Source organism: Macrosteles quadrilineatus, unplaced genomic scaffold (genome assembly GCF_028750875.1).
Source record: "Macrosteles quadrilineatus isolate MER2022 unplaced genomic scaffold, UCM_ALF_1.0 Scaffold_9__3_contigs__length_116548681, whole genome shotgun sequence".
Classification (NCBI taxonomy): Eukaryota; Metazoa; Arthropoda; class Insecta; order Hemiptera; family Cicadellidae; genus Macrosteles; species Macrosteles quadrilineatus.
Genome location: NW_026542602.1, coordinates 84,272,035 through 84,297,449, shown reverse-complemented (window position 1 = coordinate 84,297,449; position 25,415 = coordinate 84,272,035). Strand labels below are relative to the sequence as shown.

The following is a 25,415-nucleotide window of genomic DNA, read 5'->3' as shown; positions in this document are numbered from 1 at the left end:
TATTATGCGGTGGCACACTTAGACAAGTTTATTTTGGATTCGTCCATCCTTGCACCGTCTTTAATTTCCCAAGTGCCAAGAAGAACTTGATTAGCAAAATTCATAAAAATTTAATTTCCAGAGAGGAATGCAAGCTAATGAATACTTTTTGTGTTACAATAACACGTGTTTCATTGTTTATTGTTTTTTTTTGTTTATTGTGTTTTGTTTGAAACGTTGTGTATTGTTTTTTTACATTCGTGATGGAAAATGTCCGCAATAAACCTTTGAAAAACTTAAACTCACCATCACCAACAATGAACTTCAAACAAAGAATTACCTTATTCTTCTCGCGGACGCTAGTTGAACAACTAACCATGACTGCCCTATTTTTTGTCGTATTTTTATGTACTTAATATATTAAAAAGTTCAGCAAGCTTTTAAAGACTATAATTACATTTATTTTAATGTATTTTTTTATTTTATAAATGGGTTATTAATTGACGGCCTTTTTAGGAGATTCTAAAATTCGTTTGCAATGAAATACAATTAATTAATTGTATTCTATCGCATCAAGAAAATTTATTAAAAAATAAACAAAGTACTTAAAAACCGTATTTAGTTTCACCCTTAAACAAGCAATGTTATGGTTATTTAAATTTAAAATATATATTTTGAAAAACTTTAAGTGCTTATGATTTCAGTAATAACAATCAGAGGCAATTAAAACTCAATCAAGGAAGTTGACGCGAACCAATCAGGCCCTGGAACATTACAAGTGAGGATTTCAAATTAAAACTCATAATATGATTATAACTTTGCTACATTGTAACATAACTGGACATGATTCATCCTTGCATTGTGTCGATTGTTCTGAATTAGTTCTAAAATGTACAAGTAACTAAGTTAAGCTGAAATAATATCTAACTGCCCCCCGTCAGAGCACAATTGTAGGCTGAATCACAAGTTGCTTAATAGAGTTTTCATTCCAACAGAGTCGTAATTTTTTACTAGCAACACAACCAGTGTAAAAGTGGGTTGAAGAGTACTTGCTTCATTCTGATGTTCAAAACATATTCTTGGAAATTGTTGTTTTTGCCATGGTATGATTAAGACTAACCTTTTTTTATTTAGAAACCCTTGAAAAATATACAATAAACATAGAAATATTCCAAATATTATCAAGCTAATTTAACTAATTAATTCATTCTCAATATTAGATAATATTGTAAGTGACCAGTGATTATCTCGTTGAATATCTCAGTAACTATTTAATACTTATGATTCGTATGTTCTTTCGCCTCTGATGCCAATTCGTTAGTATTTTTGAACTAATTTGCATGAAAATATACTGAAAACATATTCGAGACATTTAATTCAAAAACTATTCGTGCTGATTGTTTAGTATTTGGCGGAACCCAACGAAATAATTATTTTTCAGGGTTTAATATCTGGCTTCCATCGTTTAATCTAACATTCCCTACAAGCTTTGCACAATTCGTAAGTTTCACCCTAGAACTAGTTTCATGGAATTGTTTGGAAACACGTTTCCTAGCTAAAGGTTATTAAAAGTAGTTTGTTTGTAAAAATATTTGTTTTTAAATGCTTTAAAACCAAGAAACAATAACGCCCTGTGTATCCATCTTTAGACATATCCAACGCCAGTAAATTCTATTTTCGTTGTAACCTCACGTCAGGAAGCTAAGCCAAAAGCCAAGGACGACATTTTCGATACGGGTATCTGGCAAGCGTTTCTAAGCATAATCCTATAAGAGATGAAGATATATTGCCTGTGCTACTGAGTATTACATTAATTTTTTAAGAGGGTCAGGCTTATAAGTAGTCAATGGGATTGCATCGCAGCTGAAACAGCTTATTGTGTACATATGTCGTGGTTGAGTAGGTAAACTAAAAAAAAAACTCGTCTGACAGCTAACCTCTAACCCAAGTATATGTTTGGGTTTTAATATTTGATTTTTATTGAAATAGATTTTTGTTCAAACATTCTACTGCTATTATTGAATATTTCTATTTCCAAAAGTTCCAGATGATGGTTGAGATCTTTCAGTAAGATTTGATTAATGGAAGCGATGGAGGTAACATTATTATAAGAAATAGTTTTGATAGTAAATAAAAAATAGAACCTATGGGGTAGGTAAATTATTTCAACGCAAAAATCCTATTTAAAGTAGGCCTACAATTAAAATGTAATACATATGAACATTAGATTAAATGGGTTTTAGTATTATATATAACCAAGGTCTTGCTGGTTTATATTAAACATTGCCCCTAAACTACTTTTAAACTTCATTTTCGCATTACACAAGGCAGTTTTTCTAGCTAGAACTAGTTTTACTACGTTATTATGTTTATGAAACGTCATTCAATTTAGTGTAATGTGTTAACGTGAATTTAATGTATTTAATTATAATTTAAAATTGAAATAACAATCGCTAAAGAGAATTAAAATGTGAAATAAACACCAGTAGCTGTCCATAACGGCGTTTAGTTAATTATTCCAGCTTGATTACGTCTAATTGTCTTTGTCAAGTTTATTTGAAGTTGTAAATTGCATTTTGTGTCCTTCAAATATACGTTTTTATCTACTAAATATTTCATCGCAATTAAAATTGCATGCAGTATTTGCCGGGTTTACTATTTGAATTTAAAAAAAAAGTCCTGTAAATAAAAGTCATAAAATTTCCGTTTTATCTTATTGGATCTTTTAAATTTTTCACACATATATTCTTAACATAAATTTATTTTAATTAGTGTGATTTTGACTATCCATATTTAAAAGTGGAACATTACAGTCATTGCTCCTAGTTTTCTTATTGTAGTCTCTTTCACATGTAGGCCTGAAAAAGGAATTATTACGGCTGGAAAACTTGTCAAAAGTATTTTTTATTAGCCTATAATTGTCTATTAAAATAAATCAAACCCCTATTCTTTTATCTCTAACTTACAAAAGTTAACAAGCAATAATGCCACTGCTAAACCCCCTAATAAACGTTATATCGGACATTATCTGAAATCAAAGCAATTTAATCATAATCTGCTTATCAGAAGGGGAAATTGATGAGGTGTGAAGTTTTTAATCACCCTTTAATAGCTTTGTTGATAATGAGTTTTTGTGATAATTACGAATGCATTTAGCCATCATGTTCATAAAATAGAAGTGAATAAATGTCCAGTTATTTGTATTTAATTTTATTAAAAAATAATTTTATTTATGTTAAAACTTGTTTTCGAGTTTTTCTAAACGTATAATTATTGCATTTGAAGCTAAAATACCGTCATTTGTACTGAAGTTAAAATATTTACCTAGGCAGTTATTATTGTTCGGAATTTCATACTGTACCAAATGAGTGTGTAAATAATTTTAATACAGACATTGTTCAATGGTGATGATTGTGTCTTTCCACAATTTAGGAAAAAAACATTAGTATGTGACATATTTTTTTACTTACGTTTGGCTTTTGGTAAAATGAGAAATGGACAGCCAAAGAAGAATAACGGGATAAGTTTGATATTCTCAGCGCTGCATGAGTTATGGTCCAAGATCCGTGTGTAACTTTTCCTTACTATGATTTATTGTGTATGTATTACATCTGACTGTGAGTCGAACTACACATCTTAATTTATATTTTATAGTTGTATTAAGTTTTGAATACAAATTAACGGAGTTAAATTAAGCTACGGTCAGGGTACGCTGATGTAAATTACTTATTTTATTCCAATATGCAACTTTTTAACCAATCAAAACTGAGTGGGAGACTTATTAAACGCTATAGCATTCTATGTCAAACCAATTATCACGGCAATTAAAGCTAAGAGAGAAGATATAATTTTAGACTGTGGTAAACTGTACGAGTGGTACATTCATCAATGTTCCTAAAAAAAAAAAAAAAAAATAGCTTCGGTTAGTCCATATTGATGGGATTTCTACTTAAGTATCCAAAATACAATGGTTTGACTTGTAAAAATTATTCTGGTATTGAAATGGGTGATTTTCTAGGGTTGTAACAATTTATTATATTTAATAAGTTGAATACTGTTAAAAAATAGTGCATTTAAGATTGGTTGAATTGATTCCTTGGTTTTTGTGGAATATTTCTCAATAAGGAATGAAATAAGCATAATTTCATTATCTATTTTATTGTTGTAACACTTTAAAGGCCTGTTATGAGATGGTGTATGTCTTCCAAGTTGTAGCTTTTGGAATAAAATCCACCCGCTTTCTTTTCTAAATGTCGCAAAATATATTTTCCACCAAGTAGGCCTACTTTAATTTTAAGGTTACATATCTTTTGAGTAAAATGATATGTAAGAAGTAATTCTGTTTTTTACAATTGTTTGTTTAATTTTGTGATATAAATCTGTTTTGCATCAAAATCTGTTATTTTTTACAACTATACGCTACAAGAAGCTTCAAACAATTTACCATGGACATATTACGTTGAGCTATATTTAACTTCATTAAACAATTTCAAATCTCCGTTATCATTATGCATATTTCCTCGGAGTCGCATTCAGTTAATTAAATCTGCCAAAGAACATCGCTGGGGAGCTGTGTAAAAAGAGCAGCATTCGAGTTTCATCTTGATAAAATTTTCATGCCAAATTAAATCATATGTATTATCATCTGTTTGTTCTGCTTTATGACTCTTGGACATTCCTAAGCATGTATAAGTTGTTAGTTTTGTGTCAAGTTCAAATTATGTCGATATAAGAGGTCTGTGATCAAAATATTTAAGGATTATCAAAATTGCAACAAATCAGAACTTCCAAACAATATTATTTTGTATGACGAAATAAATCAATAATTGCATTATCGAGGTAAAAAATCGTTACAAAATCATCATCTTTCTGTTTGGTAAGTTTATACGAAATATAATGGGTTAGTATCTTCAATCGAATTTAGGACATTGCAGTTTAACATTGCATTATATTTTATATTGCAGCTTTCAACATTGGGAGGATTATAGCGTGTCAAAGTACAAGCGGATCGTTATGAAACAAATTTAAATTTTCCATTTCTGCACCCCTTGTCCCTACCAATTGTTGATTCTACCACGCTTACACAGATACAAGACATAGACGGATACAAAACGTAGTTCAGGTCATTCCATACAAAAGCATGTAAATAACCAGCTTTAACAGCGTTAACATACAAAAATTAAACTAACAGATGGATTAAAATTTAAATTAAAATCATTTCCTAAACTAGAAACTTTTCATTCTTCATTGGTGACTTCTGTTGAATTTTCAGAGGTATCCAATTTCACAAAATCTTCATCTTCCACCATCAAATTGTTTGATTCACACTATCACCATAGGAATTGCCACCCAACAGTTAGATTATTGTCAATGTTTACTACTTGCAAGTTCATGTAGATGTGTTTGATGCAATAACCACATCTCCAAGTTCTGACTAGAACCAAGTTATAATCAAGTTGAAGTGTCGAACTCACCCTGAGGGTTGTATAACAACTTGATTGTATACCTCCCCGTCGTGGCATTAGAAAATTGGTTATTGCACTCTCGACACTTAATCAACTTTATCGTTGAAGAAGTTCAAATTGATTACCTGTTGCAGTCCTAATTTCATTAAGAAGATTAGTTTGAGATAATAGTTGAAAATTAGAGTTGGTTTGATGATGATAAATAAGCTACAAACTTGAAATATTGAGTACAAGTATAGTCATATAAAGGATCAGAAATACTAATATGACAGGGGCATATGTTTCATAATCATTGTTTGTCACAGTGCGGCGAAAACGGCTGTTTCCAATATGTTGTGAGTCTAATTAGCTCTTTCTAGGGTGGGCAATAATCAGATGTAGTCAATTACGTCATCCGTACAATTTATGACTTTGATATTTTCAGTTTTTTCAGTTACTTTTGCGACAAGAATAATGCAGTATGACCAAAATTTAGTTCATCTGGGCAAAAGTGTCTTTTTGAGAGTCACTTTAGACCCTAGTTACAAAACAGCATGGTTTTTCAATAGGGAAATAGTATATACACTGCGGCAAAAATTTTTGTTGTTGCAAATATAAAGTAGTTCTTTTTTTCCTTGGGCGAAAAATAACCAGCTAAAGTTGATGACGTCAGCTGTACATTATTTTGTCTACATTCGCTGGCCTTGCGAAAGAAAATAGTCCAGATTTTCTTAAACCAAAATTTAAGTTTTTAAAATGTATAGTAATTTATGTTTTATTATCTGTTAGTACAATGTTTAAAGCACTGTTTTCGTTTCCAGTTGACGATGAGGAATTTGTCACAAGGGGTCAGAAAGGTGATCGAGGGTTCCAGGTAAGTTAATATATGTTAAATACGTAGGTTCAATAATATAACTAAATTATGTTCATGTATATGTACTGTAATATAAATATATACTAAAAGAGAAAATGCTTTTGGTTAACTGTAGTTCTTCGATTTAAGACTTGTATTATTTTTACATTTGCAAGGAAACGGATAAAGGTAATAACAAACACTAGTGTTGTTATATTTTTTGTAAATTTTTAACACATTTGTTGACTTATTCATATCAATCATTCAATCTAATCTCTTTACATTGGAAGAAAACCTAGGATTTGTTTAAGGCCTATTGTACACCAAAACTATTAACGGTCAGAATGGTGTCTTCGATTTTATACTGAAGGTTAATATATATTTTGCTGTATATTGCTTAAATTTATCTTTATGGAATGTAGCAAATCTGTTTATTGCGGTTTATGGTTTTGCAATTTTACAAATGCATTCAATTATATGTGTTGCCCGTGGTAGGACACATAAGTATTTATCGAACATGATACACATACAGTGTGTAAAAAATGTCTCCCCCCCCCTATTTATTTTTTTTATTTTTTAAAATAATGAAATATCGTTTGGGGGGTGATAGTAACATAACGTGAAGTTTCTTTTGACATAGTTAAAATTTTTGAATTCCCCCCCTAAATGGGGGGTAAGGGGGGTAACTCAAAATTTTTAAATGTAAACCCCTAGCTTGTGACACCTCATTTGAAAGAGCATTAAAAAACTAGGTAAATGGTGAAAACTAGAAATTTCTATCTAATTTTTAACCGGAATTACAGCCAAAAACGCTCAAAATACGATATTTTTGGGAAACTCAAAAATGTAATTATTGCATACACCCTTTGAGTGATCCCTCATTTGAAAGATAAATAAAAATCAGGCCAATGATAAGGATTAATAATTTCTAACAGGTAATTAGATGGTTTTTTATGATTTTTACAAACAAACTAACCTTAAGTGCGAAATAACAGTAGCGATGTTGTGTTCACCAAATAAATTCACAGCAAATGTTCAAACTGAAGTCCTCCTACTTCCTGACAGTAAAATAAACGAGACGTGAACTCTTCCCTCACGTTATGGAATGTTTCCTCAGTGATTTTTCTGCAGGCTTCAACAATCCTGTGTCTCAAGTCTTCAATATTCTGTACGGGAGTTTTATAAATTGTCGATTTAATAAACCCCCATAGAAAAAAATCCAAAGGTGTTAGATCGGGGTACCGTGCTGGCCATTCTATCCGGCCACGCCTGCCAATCCACTGACCATTCAGTTGTGTATTTAGAAATGCTCGGACCTGTCGATGAAAATGAGGGGGAGCGCCATCCTGCTGGAAGTGAACAATATCTTCATCAAACTCATGTGGATGTTGTGCAATAACTTCCACTATGGCTGGAAAAACCGACTCTTGAAGCATTTGCAAATAATGTTCTCCATTGAGGTTGCCATCGATGAAAAATGGTCCTAGGATATGATTACCCAACATCCCAGCCCATACATTTAATTTTTCTGGGTACTGCGTTGAGGATTCTCGGTAAACATGGGGGTTTGCAGTATCCCAGTATCTGCAGTTATGTTTATTGACAGTTCCATTAACAAAAAAAGTGCATTCGTCTGAAAAAGCTACATTATACACGAAATGTGGATTAGCTTTGATTAGTTCTTCCATTTCTTCGCAAAATTGAAGTCGACGGTCTGGATCATCGTCGTTTAATGCATGGACAAGTTTAAATTTATAAGCGTGAAATTTATTTTTCTTTAAAATATTTCGAACTGTTTGATGGGATAAGTCACACAGTGTAGCAACTGATCGAGTCGACTGCTGAGGATCCTCTACAAATTCTGCCACAACTTCAAATTGTGTTTCTTCGTCTAAAGATGTTCGGCCTGATTTTGGAGCATTAGCTACGGATCCAGTTCGTCTGAACTTGCCAATTAGTTCCCTCAAATATTTTCGACACACTGGTCGATCAGGATGTGCTTCGTTGAATCTCCTTTCTGTCTCGTGGTAGTTTTCATTCGAGGCACCAAAAGTTAAAACCATTTCCACCTTATCGTCTTTGCTTCGAGCCATTATTAAAAATTTCTAATAAACTTTTAACAAAAAACTAACTATTGAATAAAGAAACTAAATTAAAAAACCTGACTAACTAAATAGCAACAAACTAACAATTAATTATTAACCTTAGAGAATTTTAATGAACAAAAAAGTCTTTACAGTTATCAAATAGTTACATAATTGTTATTATTAAATAGAAATTGAATTTATGCTGCAGTACTGACCTAGACCTGTCTGTAACAGCTCATTGACAGAATGAGTTGAGGAAACCCATGCCAGGGCAAACAGGGAAAACCGGCTGAGCAAAGGTCATCTAATGAAACAAACTCATGTTCACGAAAATTTCTTATTGTAATAACCTTAAATTTTTAGTTTGTACTTGCTCTGTTGTGGATAACCAATACATTTCATTTTCACTTTTTTTCAAAAGATGTTATTTTGCACTTTTGCAATAATAAAGAAATAAAAGATTTTATTAAAATAATAATTTATTAGCTGTAGAAATTTTTGGCTGTAGGAAGTAACAGTTTTTTAATTTAATAACATAAGCCTGATTTTTATTGCTCTTTCAAATGAGGGGTCACTCAAAGGGTGTATGCAATAATTACAATTTTGAGTTTCCCAAAAATATTGTAATTTTGAGCGTTTTTGGCTGTAATTCCGGTTAGAAATTAGATAGAAATTTCTAGTTTTCACCATTTACCTAGTTTTTTAATGCTCTTTCAAATGAGGTGTCACAAGCTAGGGGTTTACATTTAAAAATTTTGAGTTACCCCCCTTACCCCCCATTTAGGGGGGGAATTCAAAAATTTTAACTATGTCAAAAGAAACTTCACGTTATGTTACTATCACTCCCCAAACAATATTTCATTATTTTAAAAAAAAAAAAAAAATAAATAGGGGGGGGAGACATTTTTTACACACTGTATAATATTAAACAACATAATATCAGTACTTTGTTAATTCATTTTGTCATTATTCTATTATTAAAGCCAATAGATTCTCTTGGAATACAGGTTTGTAACAGGAAGGTTGTTTAAGCACAGTTCCCTTGCGGTATGTACCGTTGAAGGGTTAAATGGACTATGATTACCATTATTTATTTGAAAACAAGATTTGGTTAGTGAAAAAAAATCTTGCAAAATTTCTCTTTGCTACAGATTTTACTAAAAATATATGTCTTTTCGCCTGGTATAACAATATTTACCAAGAGTATCAATTATATCAATTATTTAAGATGGGGACGCCACTATGTGCGTATTTTAACACAAATATGAGTGAAGGACGAGTGTAGGATGAGTGGCACGATCTTGTAGTCTTGTTTTAGTGACTAATGCCGACATATTCCTTAGACACAGCTGTTAATTAATAGCCCAAACAGCTAACGAAGCATTGTGTCTGTAAGTAGAAGGGAATTTCGCCTTTTAGAATTGGTATGTCTTGTGAGTTTTACAAGACAATGGTTTGTAAACATTTACACATAAGAGGCCTTGTTTCTTTCATGCAGATGTAATCCATTTGCATAAAATACCAAGAGGAGACGATGTTTTTAGGTTCAGCTGCAGTTTTGCATATGCATAATATGTGTGTTGCATATTTAGATATTAGGATTGTGAACCTTGCCAAGACTCACCAGCTTAATTTAATAAATATAACGGTGCATTTTTACCAAATTAAAATTTTTTACTTAAAAGCATCGTTTTATTATATTTTCGGTATTTTTTTTTATTTTAGTAACAGCACACCAATAAACGACAAGCTCTACCTTAGGTTTGAAGCAAAACTAGTAGTTGATTTCTAAGCCTAAAATGTATAGGCGTGCATTACCATGATATCATTGTACTTTTGTTACTAACCCACTTATCAAATAAATAGTGATATTAATAAAATAGTTATGCAAAAAACTTATCATAGCATAAATTATTGAATAGTTTATAGTAAATTGTGCAAACTATTATTAGTAAAGAACTTCCAAAATATAATAAAGAACTAAAATATCATGTTAAAAAAAATTTATGTAATTGGCAAATTGTTTTTTGACTCTCAAGAGTGGATCACAACAATTTATTATAACAATTTATATAACTCGAAGCCTTAAGTACACTTATTTTCACAAAGAATTTATTCAAGGTTGCTGTTTAGGATATTATAATGGTCACATAAATGCGCATTTCTAGTTTATGCAAGTTTTAATTGAATTTAAATTTTTAACTGGTAAGTATATAATCTAGTTTATTTAAACTATTTATTTAAGTCTGGTGAATACTTACATGGAAAAATTCAAACTTTTTGTTCAGGGTTCTTAGACTATACGTGTTAGATTACAGTACCCTACTCAACTTCCCACGTCTAACATTTAATATTTACTTGATGTTTCGTACCTATTTCAGGGACCGCCTGGTGAATCTATTGTTGGACTGCCCGGAATGCCGGGAGCTGCTGGCGTGCTTGATGCAGGCCTCAGGGATGACCAGGTTAGTATTTTATAATATTTTAAAACATAAATTGAAAGTTTGGCTTCCATAGGTCTTGAACTTGCGGCACCGCAGGTTTTATATCACTGGTAGCATTGAATGCGGTTGCGGCCCGCCCCAATGCATAAAAGTTCCCATAAGACCCAATGTACCTACGCCGCAAAAAACCTGCGTTTCCTATAGGTCCACCGCACTGGACTTGCGGGCCGCAGTATGGCGACCGCAGGTGCATAAAAAGAGCCTAAAGCTGGGTTTTCCTAGGCGCGGAAGCGGAGAGCGGACTCCACTTGTCTAAGGTAATTTAATGTTACTGTTTTCCTACAAGCGGAGTGGAACACCATGTTAATCTCTTTTCCGCTCTCCGCGTTCCTGTCTCCGCTCTCCGCTTCCGCGCCTAGGAAACCACAGCTTAAGCAATCCACGTCCTCAAACTAATCGTTTCTGCTATTTTTTGCTTTTATATATTAAGTTGAATCTCATATGTAAAAATTGTTGACGAATAGTTTTTTTTTTTTTTTTTAAAGAGGTTAGCGGCCTCTTTTAACCTTACATTTGCCCGTCCACATAGACTAAGCGCCCGTGCGTGGATCGTTTACAGCAAAGCAAGGAGTGAGCCGGTACAGTACAAAGGTGAACTGTACTGATAAAATGTTTTCGGCAGTGACCAGGATCCGAACCCACGACATCGCTGCCTTGGGCCCGAAGTCCGCGACGCTACCGACTGAGCCACCGACTCACTAACTTTCTGTAAGAAGGGAAGACTATATTTCATAAAGAAAACTGTTTAAATGGAAAAACGAACAAAATTATTTTTATCTTAAGACAAAATAAATACCTAGGCATGGAATATTGACTTTATGATAGTGCATCCATTGCTAAATGTACTATTACCAACAAATCTACTATAATATTTTACAACATAATTTAATTTATTTTTCGGAACTATTGCCGTCATATATCTTTTTTAATAGTATGATAAAGATATAGGTACGTAAAGATTCCAAAAAAGTATATTTTGTAATAATTCCTCAAATTGCACTTGGAAGTGGATATGTATTTAAACTAATTAAATAAATTAAACATGGAAAATTTGTTTTCAAAATCCATTTTAAATGAGAAGATTAACGTGGTTCGGATTTTCTAGATGAGTTGTCATTGGTTTCATTAAAGCCTGGACACGTTTTCAATTGCTATCACAAGTTTTTGTCCCTACCTTCCGCTCTTTATAAATCAGTGTTACTATTGAAATAAAGGGATAATATGTGTTTTGATTAAAATGCAAGGCCATGTATGTGGCTTTTACATTACAATATTCATGGTAAGTAAAATACCAATCGTCATTGTTGTAATTATAATACAACTAACGTGAAAATAGTTGTTATACCATAATATAGTTGTTGATACCGTGTATTTTTACGACTTGTAATTATAACATTAATTAGGTCAATGGGCTAAAAAGTATGATTTGAATGTCTGATTGATTTGTGTTTAGATTTATCACTACAGATTATTTTGTTCGTTGTTTTCAAATATATAATATAAACACCTAATAATATTATTAAAATACAGATGTCTAAACTTTGCGGATAAAATCAACCCGCCTAGTCGGTTGATCGGTTGATTTTACAGATATTACAGATAATTCATATATTTCAAGGATGTTAATATTTTCAATATTTTTTATGTGTAGCACCTTCTTTACTCCTACATTCTTATCAATAATACCATTGACTATTGGATACTGTTAGTTGTATTGAGAGTCAAAGATAATACATAATCTTTGGAGTCCTGAGGAGATTTTCATAATTCATCCATGTAACTCTATTTTGTCTTGACACTGTTTTTTAAACAATATATCAAGTTTACATTAAGGCTTAATGCAGTATTCATAAATTGTATCCATGGCTTATTTTAGTATTTATTTTTATCCAAACAAATTAGACGTCATTACTGAAATTTATTATCATTTTGATACAACGAAAATCTTTACTCCATTATTCTATATTTTAATCGGATTTAGTTACATTACAATTAAATAAAACTAAACATATAGAGCTCAAACCTACATTATTCAACCATTAAACGACTTGAAGGTATTGTTTAAATTTAAATGAAGTCCTTTATAAAATTAATTACACTCATAACTTAGAGTATAGGTACTAAACGTTAAAGTGGTGCAAAAAAGTCAAAGAGAATATTTGGTACTCTAATTTAATGCTGGTTACGTTTCAACATTATTATGACACTTTTCACCATCTGATTGATTGCTAGATTGGTAATGAAAATCTTCTTTATACAGTTCTTAGTATCAAGTGATTCCCAAAGCCAATTAACTTGATATTAATTACTAAACAAACCTATCACAGTACATAATTCAGTATTACCTTAAGGTATTCTTGAGAAATTTGAAGAATAACTTATACATTAACTATGGTTAAGTATAGATAAGAACGGATATCTGACTTTTTTATCGTACACAATATACATTTTAGAGATTGAACACTTTTTATTAAACTGGTAATACAAATGTTACATGGGAATTGAATAAAGCTGAGCGTATGTTTGTGTTGCCGTTTTCAAACAAAAATATTAAAAAATAAACACCTTTTATTCATACAATTACGGGCTTAAACTTGACAACAAAGCATAAAAACAAAGCATAAAAAGTCCAAAAACCTGAGAATCATGCAACAAGAAACCCCACATTTAAGCTCTAAAATCTAAATTTTCAAAAGTTTTCAACCGTATATTATTAAAAAAAATTTATTTAGCTTAAAATAAAATAAACCGTCAGATTTTATTTATATGTATCATTTGTACTTTTTTTGGTTCCAAGAGGTATGAGATTAAAAAATGCAATCGCCATGTAACGTTTGATTTTAATTATTAGAGAGTGTTTAACCAGTGAAAATGTTTTTTGTGTGAAATGTTAATAGTTTTCCAAAATTGATCAAAATATGTTGATTAGTTTAAGTTCAAAGCATTACAATTTTACTTCTTTTCTACGAATCCTTGAACCCCATTAGTCCGTTACCCGTATTGTTAAGTAAAAAACAATGCTGTTAAGTAGGTAAACAACGCTGTTAAGTAAATCTTATCAATTCTAAAACTGAACTGAAACGGCTAGTTTAAAAAATGGTCGTAGGTAAAATTTATAATTACTGAATAATATATATTCGACTTGACGTAAGTTTCTATATACTTGCTAAAGAGTTAATTCCTGATTTAGAGACTGGTTATTTAAACTGTAATGGAGTATTTATTCCACCACAATCGTTAACACAAGGTGAGCCTGTGTACACAAGGAAAACACGTTGTAATATGATATAGAGAGTTTGATGATTTGAACAGTTATATATATATATATTTTTTTTTTTTTTAAAGAGGTTGGCGGCCTCTTTTAACCTTGCATTTGCTCGTCCACATAGACTAAGCGCCCGTGCGTGGATCGTTTACAGCAAAGCAAGGAGTGAGCCGGTACAGTACAAAGGTGAACTGTACTGATAAAATGTTATCGGCAGTGACCAGGATCCGAACCCACGACATCGCTGCCATGTTAGTTTACGTTGGCCCCGCATGGGCCCGAAGTCCGCGACGCTACCGACTGAGCCACCGACTCACTATATTGTACAGTACACTACCCAGTGCACTATATTGTACTATATTGTACAGTATTTAATTTTTTTTATTTATTGTATATTTATAAACCTATAACATTCACTGGCCTTTTTTACACCATCATTTTTTATCTATTATGAAATAAAATTCTGAATCCCTAGCCAAGAGGTATTTTAGTTAGTTTAGTTTGATTATTTTTGATAGTTATGGAAAATATTGAAGTCTCCTTGTTATATATTAATTAATATTTACTTCTGTATTGTATTTAAGTTTACATATATATATATATATATATAATTTATATATAATATATATAATAATTATAATATATAAGCGCGTTGTAAAAAAAGTTTTAGTTCTCTCTTTCTATCTTATTTTAATGGAACTTTATTCAGTTGTATGCCATACATTTTATCAATCTTATTATATCAATTGGTTTTAAATGTAGCTGTGTACATACAAGAGTTTCCCATGTACAGAAATGTAATTAAGGAAATGCATATGTTATGATGGACTACGCTTTGAACCATACGCCCACAAAGGAGCGATGTGTTCATTAAATTTGAACATAGGCTTTTCTGTAGTGACATAAGGTTCATGTAATTATAAGACACGAATTCTCTTTTTTTAATTCAATGGCTTTTTGTTTGCTGCTCCCCTTTACATTTGAATGGATTATTGTGCGATTCTCCTTTTATTATTCTTATGGTTTTTGTATATTCCTACTCTTATTATTTTTTGTGACCATTAAGTTCCCGGAGGTGTTTATTCTTAAAGTTGGTTACAGGTAGCTGAAATGTTATAGTGGTCATCTAAAAATTATAATGTTACCAGCTTAATTCTGACAGACTTCAAATCATTTAAGGTTCGAAAGTGGACTAAGTTGTTATCATTAGAGTAGGCTAACCAGCTGATCTTAGTCAGGTTCTAGTAGTCATCTCTAACATTTGACACTGATCGTTCACTCATCAGCCCTAAAATACGAAATTGGACAAAGTTGAAACAAACTAAGCTGATTTAACCTCATTTAATCATTATTTAATAATTTGTTTTGTGTGATATTTATTTATAGTTCAGTTGATGTTTGTTGTTTCCTCAATTGGTTGAAATGATTTAAATAGAAAGAAGTAATTTATATTCCAATGAAATTGCCTCTGTCATATTTCAAACAATGCACAAAATAATAATAACTAAACACTAGAGCTCGTTCACTATTTCAATGATCATTAATTTTGATACAAAGGTCCTTTGAAGGATAACAATAATTACTATTCCTATGGTAATTCAAAAGTTTTGAACAAGTGATTCTTTGTTTTAATATGCAAACTCCGAAGGGTCTACAAGAACCCTCGACTTTGTAACGTATGGGAACAGGTCTCGACAACTCTTGGCATTGGGAAATCTCTAAGTGGATTTTAAAACAGTCATATTGGATTTAAATTAAAATCGGTAAGGATGGGTTATGCTATGCGTTCTAGCAATACGTTATTTTATTATAAAGTTGTCTAAAATTATTTCAAGCTTTTTATTTTGTCTTTTGGACCAATCTGGCTTCAATCAAGTAATATTAGGAGGTAATGGTTTGGTAACAGGAGGATGTTACTGATGAAAGTGGTTATTAAAACAGATAATGTATTAAAACATTAGATTTTTACGTCCCTTTCTTTGCGTTAACCAGCAATATTTAAAATTATCGAGGTGAAACTTAAAACCAGTGAAGAATAACAGAGGAGTAATTAATTGTTAGCTCGGTGAAGAAACTTTGATAATTGTCTTTCAGTAATTATAAACATCGTTGAGGAAAGATGAATGAGGTATAGTACACAGAATTAAAAGGACTTGAAAGGTTGAAAATATTTCATTTGTATTTACTCCTACAGCCATTTTAATCTACGTAATTAGTAGACCAGCTGAAAAGCGAAAGTGCAAAAAAATATCACAAGATGACAATAAACATTTACATTCGAGGATTTAAATATACAAAGTGGAGCTTTACTTTGAGAACTGTTTGGTCTTTCTCATTAGACTTGTTAATGCTTACTTTTGTGTTCTTTGTGACACACTCAATTTACTTTTTAATCCCCACCTAACCAGAATAATTATGCTTTTGAATGGAGAAAATGTCATATTTCACGTATAAATGTAGAAAATATGAATTGCCACAAATGTGTAATTTTAAACTGTTTGCTCATATAATATTGTAGTGTATTTGGACGTAATCAGTCGGTTAAACTCAACTAATAAAATACCCTCTACACCAAGATGTTAGGCGATTTTTCATTGAAAACTTGCTTTGATAAAAAATGAAACGAAAACAATTCATAAAAGTGTGATTTAGTTGGGAGGTTTCATACAAACGATCCTTAGAAATACAAGATAATTCTAACATGTAAAAGAACTCAATTTTAAATTACTCAGCGATGTAATGTTTAGTACTGTGAATTTAAACTTTCCGACATTTAATTTAATAAAATAATGCCTCAAACATATAATTATTTTTTGTCCTTATCGTAATTAATTTGATTATTATATAAGTAAATTCCTAACTTTTTTCATCGTTATTAATTGTTTTCCAGATTTTTTTACGTATAGTTTTCTTGGTAGGAAATATTATATCTATGATTACTTTTAAAGGTAATGGCAAGATTCGTTGATTCTAGGTTGTTGTACACTGTACGTACAGGCTTGGCAGAATAAGGCGAAGCCGTTAGGATGCGCTTTAAAATTGTAATTGCTCAGCTATTTATTTTTGGATGTTTTTGAACTAGTGTTTCATTTCAAGATAATTGTAATGCTGAATAAAAGTGGTCTTACTATTGTTTATTAAATTCATCCATTCATTATTTGTTTTGAGTTATAATATATAAATGACCACCATTTTGACCCTTAACTCATTTATAATGATTATTTTTTGTGCTTAACCTTTTCCTTGTCAAAATCGTTTATAAAATTCAATAAATATATCATAAATGGTTTCAAATATTCTTATAACAATATAATGTGGATATCTCGTTAACAAGGCACTTTTTGAACAAATATTATTCTATACTTTTGTTTTATTTGGACAGATTGAACCTATCCCTAAGTTTTCCTTACTACGAAACACCCTGTATTCTTAGGTAAACTTAATGCAATTAGTGTTTAAAAAACGTACATTACTGGTCGTTACCTTTAAAGTTAACTTATCCAGTTATTTTTTTATATTTGGATAAATAAAATTTTCGAGTATGATCATAAGAACAATTATTTATACGACGTATAAAAGAACCATGTAAAACTTGTTTTAATTTTCTTCAAGAGCGATTTTAAAAAGCTATTGTTTTCCATCTCACTGCAGAGTTAAAAGCATTACATTCAACCTGTGTTGTTTTGACGAAATAATGTGCTAAAGCCTGTTTTATATTGTAATCTCACGAAAATTGTAATACTGCATTATTCATTGTTTCTCAAACTTACAAATATCCCACTTATGAAATTTGTTCTCGCTGCCAAATAGAAAGAAAGATAAACAAAGCCATTCTTCCTATAGTTGATATTTTTCATTAGCTTGCCTGAATAGTAAATTACTTACTTTTTATTAAAGTGAGTTGAGATACAGCCATGAGTAGTTTGTATCAGATTGTAGACACTTTAATTCTAATTGTACGTGTCATATGAAACAACTACTATGATGATACTACTTCGTAATTTCAGTTTTCTTCAATTCCTTAGTTCTCAGTAGCGAGTTCAATTGTTTAAGCTTTTGCTTTAATAGTCTTAAAGAGTTTGTTCACTTTCAACAGTATTAATGTTAGTTCTCTTTAATAAATTCTTTGCTAAATAAACTATTTAGCAAAGAAAAGTATTCATTTCTGTAGTAAAGAAAGAGTTATAACAACATGATTATTAATACTTCCTAATGTTGGATTTTCTATATTGTTTCAATTCGAAATGTTTTAAAATATATATTATTAAATAAACGTAAATACAAAAATACAAAATATTAGGAAAGAAAAAGATTATATCTCGAAAACATGATAGTCCCTTTTCTTGTTCTTATGGCTTAATTTAATAAACATTATATTCTGAATTCTTTGTGGATATCCTTAAGTAATTCATAATTTCAGGTCAGTCATTCAAAACCAGATTGAAGTATAATTTGAAACGTTTCGAGCTTAATTTAAAACTCGATCACGTTTGCTTTGTTAACCAAATCCTCTCTTTTAAGCTCGCGGGAATGAACCAAACCGAGTTATTCACGAGATTTGTTTCAAATAAGAAATGTTCAGTTGTAAGGGATTAATATAATTCTTGGGATTGGTTATTTAAAATTCAATTAGACTAATACAGAGAAAACTAATGTGTTACTTGTAGACTTAACATGCTTAATTTGATTTTAATTTTCATCCAGGTATGTTCTGTAGTTATTACACTACTATAACAGTAGAATTTTCAGTGCTATGCTGGAAAAAAAGAATGAAATTATCATGTTAAGGTAGTTACATAATTTAATGTATTTTAGTCTTTGTGTTTTAATCATGTCACTAAACCCACTGTTTTAACTATTCTATCCCTGCATAACTGGTTACAATGTTTGCATACAAAAAAGCAACAATAAAATATATACTAGGTCCAGCTTGAAAAGTCTGGTTTTATTGTTTAATTTAATTTGTACCCCCAGTGTAACGCCAGGGTATCAAAGATACCTCCGCCTCAGAAAACCTGCAGACAGTGAAAGTTTCTACTTGCATGATGGGAATTTTACTCTTATAATTTCTAGTAATAGTTCCTTCATGATATTTTTTTCGTATGTGGTGGATTTGCTACATTGAAAAAAGGAAAGCGTTACTGGGACTCTAGTAGCTCATTCCATTTGGTAAATTCTCTAAATTTAACTCGCCAAATTGAATTTTGCTACAAGCAAAACGGAATGATTTTACACATGTAAGGGAATGCTTCGCTATAGGGTACCATCAGTTAATGTTACAATAGCCCACTATGTCGAAGGGTCTACATTTAGTGTAACAAAGTGTCCATTAGTACCAGCTGTTGAGTAATACTGTGGGAATTCTCAACTGTTTGTTAGTGTTTTTACATCTTTAATTTTTAACCTTGTTTATTCACGTTGGACTAATTTTCTGTTATCTAAAAATTTGATTAAATTTCTAACCGTTTACCAGTATTCAATAGGCCTAGTAATGATGCTTGCATTTCCTTCATTAGGCTGTTCATCTTTACAAATGTATGGTTTAGACGGTTTTAATGGTTCAGTAATTTAAATTACTTTTACATTATCTATACTTATTTAATACGCAAGCATGTTTTTTGTGACAATTACTCCTCCGAAACTACTGAACCGATTGACATGTTTTCGGTGTCATTGGAAAGAGCGTAACGTGAAGTTGTGCAGGAAACTTTCTTTTTACTGAAATAATTAGAGAGTGAGGCCCTGGGACCCTTTAAAGTTTCGTATTTCTCCATAAGATTAACATAGGAAACAAAAATTGTTATGAAACTCCAGCTGTTGTCAGAAGTTAAAAGTGAGAAGAAGAACATATGTTAATTCTAAACATTCAATAAGTTTGCTAATACAGTTTGCTACAAACATTTACTGACTTGGTTGAAATGGAATATTACTATTTGAATTTGGGTTAGTGTAAATATTACAATGGAAAAAAGCGAGAGAGCCTGGATAAATTGATATAATACTGTTATGTACATCTTGAGTATTTCCATAATCTTTTGGTCGAATCTTCTAAAGTCATCAGAAATTATGACCGTTAATCCTTTTAAAATAACGCTTCTAATACTTAGCAATTGCTCGAATTCGAGCAACAGGGACACTAGTTATTTATTAAATCGTAAGTAATGCTATTGTTTTGGAATACAAACAAAATGGTTGAAAAAAAATTATTATTTTATAATTAATGATATGATATGAATAAATATGAAAACCCGTCACCAGCTTACAGTTTAAAATTGTCTTAAGTAAAAATATTATAGTAAAATATATTTTAGTAACGTCTCTGCAAAACTATTTTTCCAACAAATACACTTAAACTCAAATTCACAACTTAACTAAAACTCACACTTTCAAAAATTAACTTAACTAAAATAAACTTAGCTTAAATTCACATTATTACGATTTGCAATTACATTTCGAGAGCCCTAGTGACCAGAATAGTCAGCGTTGCTTTGTTTAGGCATAACACTTCAAACATAATACTTGTTTCATTACTACCGTTGCACTCAGACCTAATGCAAATAATACCTTTGTATTATAATGCAGAGTGTCACTGTTTTAGAACATGTCGTCAAAGGTTGAACATTTACATATTTTCATGTCTGATGTAGAGTTTCAACTAATGTAAAACACCAGTACTCCCTGGCGGGTTGTTTCTATCTTCGTCATCAGCCTTATCGTTTTATTGCACTGAGCCTCGCTGTCCTTCGTTTCCCTTGATATATTGAAACTAAAACTTGATTAAAGTACTGATTTTGATTCAATTTTTCACTCTTTGCCTGTAAGAAATATATCACTAAACTCAATATGTTGAAAGTAAGTGCTAGATTTGTTTTGTAAAACATATCTTTGTGTAATCATAACTTTTTAGGATGTTAAGTCCGTTAAGTCACAGCTAAGCACTAATGGGCTTAACTAACTAGTTTTAATCCTCAAAGCTATAGGAATTAAATATATTTTAGTTCAGATAAACTATAAACATTATACTATATCAAAATCTTTTCTATACCGGTACATAAAATCTTTAGATAATTATTTTTTTTTAATTTAAGTAGGTTAACAGACATAATTTTAGAAGTAACGGTGTGATTTTATAGCAATCAACTGTTAGAATATCAAAGTACTTGATCTACCTCAGTAAACTGAAAGACCGAATTATTTCAGGGAAACAGTTTTATACCAAAAATCTTGTTCCTTCGCCCGGCAATTTTTGTACACATATGTATCACTGAAACGTACACTAAAAATCTCTTATAGGAAAATGAGGGCGAATCACAGCCTAAACAAAGCTACACGTATTCTAGTAATAATTTTAGTAATAAAAAATGAACTACGTATCCTATATACTGTTTCACTCTTGGGGTATTTATTCATGGTTTTACAAGTTAAAAATTTTTAATACGAATATATTACTTTTTATACGTTAAATTAATTATACTTTCAGAAAGATGCACACTAAGGCCCTTATTAAATTAAACCCTTCATAAACGGTTTTTTATGCGAGTGCGTAGTTAAAGACGAACAATCTGAACATGGCACCATATGTGCGGACAAGCAAGGCTCCGACAAAGTGGAACTTTCTTTAAATATCCCAGCTGAATTATGCTGAAAGTTATACGAACTACGTAAATGCATACCAGCAAAAAAGGGATTGAATAAAGCATAACATTTTAGCGAATTTCCCTATAAGGAAGTAGCTATTACCGTAGGTGGCACGGTAAGACCTAAACCCGAGACCGATTTACTTTTTCATTTTGATGTCCCCAGAGGCCAAAAACACCATTCGTTCAAATTTTTATATATATGTATATATATATATATATATATATATATATAGATTTATATATATATATATACGTCCGTGAACGCGATAACTTGAGTAATTTTTGTCCGATTTTGATGAAATTTGGTTTAAAGGTGTAAAGTGGGATAAACTTGAATGAGATCGCGAACCAGCACGATCGGACCATGGGAACGGGGCTTTACGGGGGGTTTTATGGGGTAAAAATTGGGTTTTCTCACTTTTGACCCTCAAAACACAAAATTTCCCAATTCCTCTTAAGACCTTTTTAAAGAGCTTAAAAAAATAAATAATTTTGTATATAAAAGTATTTCTGTTCGATTATTAGTTACCTAGAAAATTAAAAAAATTGTAAATTTAAAATTACCATGTTATTCTTATGGAGAATATTGTCAAATGTTGTAGTTTGCTTGTTTATGGATATTTTTTGATCAAATTTGGCAAATTTATTAATTTTGTACTAAGCAATCAATATTTTACTCAAAAACACACTTTATTAGATTCCTTGTAGCAGCAAACCTAGGTACTCGTTAAACCTAATGTTATTAAAATATATTTAACTGAAAATCAATTCAGACAAATCGAAATTCGCTTAGTCGGCAGGTTTGCTGCAGCGGGGGTATTTTAATAAATATTAATGTTAATAAAGCTTACAGGAATTTTGTATGGTAAAATATACCAACGTGGAATAGCAGTGCATAGTCTTCGACTGTAATGCTAATTATACATTAATTTAGAAACATTGAGCTCATAATCATTAGAATATATTTTGTAATGGTTTGAAGCATGTTCGTTAGTAAAAAACGGAAGTTACAGACACATTATTTAACGTTCAAACCATTATTTTCGAAGTTAGTCTCGGTTGAAAAAAATACACCAGGCTTTTCAGTCCTGTTACGCTCTTCTGCTAAAAATATGTTAAATAATATGTTACAATGTTTGTCGTACATTAAATAGACAATAATTTAAAATACTGAATATAGAAACGCTACTGATAGGGTGTAAGTGAAAGACTACAGCGTCATCTCCAGTCAGGGAACACCAACTAAAGAATAATTTATTTTTTAACGTTACTAAATATAGAATTCAGTGAATTTATCTAAAGTTGTAAAGATATAAACGTGCTCAAGTTGACTCTACAGTTGGTCTCTAAAGTGCAATCGATTGAATCATAAAGCTCTTCTCATCTTAAAGTATCATCGCATTCTTTTGTCTCTGACAAAATTGAATGTTGTTGAATTGGTTTACGTATAATAATTACTAAACGTGATTGTTGAATTGTTAAAACCATTAAATCTTAGTTCATTCGTTTCCATAAAACTCAAAAGCATGGATTTTACAATGATTTGTATATGATTTATATATTTAATCCATAAAGTCGATTACAGTAAACAGTAACTGTAACTTTTTTACAATGATCAGTAAAACACCTTATTTTTGGCGTGTTTTGAACTATTTTGCAAACTGGTTTGTCGGTCTAGATTTCCTAGAAAAATCTATTTCCTCTTGATTTCTACGTAAACTACTGTGATTAATGTTATTACTGCAGCTCACAAAAAATACGTACCAAGACTTATACCATTCACTAAACAATATTTTACAGTTCATATAGCTTTTTTTATTGACCCTTTTCGTCCGCGTAAGCCATTTATGGATGAGTATTATATGCTCTATAATCCTTATGGTGAAATAGATGAATAATAGATGAATGGATTTAAAGATATACAATCATTTAGTGATGTACGAATCACTGAATGTATGAATAAATGAGTACATAGATGAATAAATAAATTAATTTGTTTTTTATGTTGGACTTATAATATGAAAAGTGTTTTCTTCTTTGACTAATAATATGAAAAACAAAATATATTGTTTTTGTACAACATTTATGGCTGGGAAATCAAGATACCTTCCCCTAATAGTAATCTCGTCGTTGTTATTATTTCTCCCTTGTTATACAGTGTTGTATTATGGCTGTTGTCCAAAACAATGTACGGATGGCTAATGCACTAGTCCAGGTGCGAGTTCCCGCTGTATAACCAGTATCAGTCTTTGCTAATGGACACTTTGTTACCCGAATGTGGAGAGTTCGACATAAAAAGTAGCTTTTATACACTATCTGAAGCTCTGTATTGGGAGAATGGATTGTATAAAAATTAGTTTAATTAACTCTAACTGTATTATAAATTGTTTATGATTTTGTAAAGGCATGATCCTGTTCAATTATATTTATGCGCTGTTCTTCTTGGGCATTACAGTGAATTGAATGTGAGTTCATTACAAGGAAAAATGTTTACACATTGTAGAGTTATAAATCCCCCTCATTCAATTATTAAAATTGCAAGTGAAATAAAACAAGCAAAAGGAGACATTACAAACCTTTACTTCATTAACTTGGATCAAATTGATCCAATTTTTTGTTTACAATAAATTTAGCCTTAGAGTATAACAAATTTCAGTGCATATGTCACATTAAATAACCTTTCAGATAGGATTATTATAAAAAGAATCTTTATGAGCTAAAATCAATAAATCCACTTCAATTAGTTTATTTAGTCTCTACTTTTCCTTGTTGACTTTGACTTAAATCTCATATGCATAAAGTATTTCAATACCCAAATGTTTTCAAGACTTCTTTGATTCTTCTTTGTACTTGGGAACGGCATTTCGGCATCAGTTTTATCATCTAGGCAAATACATTTTATGTCGTGACATCTTGATTTACTTTTACTTTTAAATATTTGTCTGTACATTTTATTTCAGTTAGAGTAATTTTGAAGTCTGAATAAAGCTCTTTTCACCATTTCCCTAGCGCAGTCGCAGAATGTATAAAATTGTCTCAAGATACTTCACTATACCAAACTTAATAATCTCATCGCATAGCATAAGTTTGAAAATGTTTGTATTTTTCTATCGAAAATCGCTCAAAAACAAGTTTAAATCTACCGTGTAATAACAGCAGGTGATATTATTCATAAACATTTTCAGCATGTTGCTACCATCAGTTCCAAGAACCTTTCTGGGACACAGCTTAGTTTACGTGTGCTGAGATTTTCCATTACATCAGCTAACCTTGATAAATGTTCAAGCTTTATAAAGTGTTCAACAATCAATCTAGAAAACCTTTCCTTAAATGCATCAAAATACAAGCATAATGTATCCTACTAATAGTTTCAATTATATTTTTGGAGATTAGAGTATTTCCCTTAACTATGAGTATTTGAAATAAATCTAATACTACAGTATACTCAAACTAGTGACTACTTTCATAATTGATGCAGACAAATCGGGGATTTATTTGAGTCGATTGATTTAGCACGTTACCAAATGTTACTTATGATTAAAAGCCAGGTATTTAAACTTGGCTGTTGAAACATGGAAGCCCTTTGTATTAACTGAATGTCCATTATCCAAATTATTTCATATCGATATGGAATTTCTAATAA

The 25,415-nt window shown here is 31.0% G+C and overlaps 1 protein-coding gene across 1 annotated transcript in view; it reads left to right on the top strand.

Moving 5' to 3' along the window:
* The window catches only part of LOC129003604 (collagen alpha-1(XVIII) chain-like), a 354,201-nt gene that overhangs the window by 229,756 nt on the left and 99,030 nt on the right, over positions 1 to 25,415 (top strand). The window contains exons 3-4 of the mRNA XM_054431902.1: positions 6,245 to 6,297; positions 10,745 to 10,828. Of these exons, the coding sequence (XP_054287877.1) occupies positions 6,245 to 6,297; positions 10,745 to 10,828 (137 nt within the window). The remainder of the gene's footprint in view (positions 1 to 6,244; positions 6,298 to 10,744; positions 10,829 to 25,415) is intronic.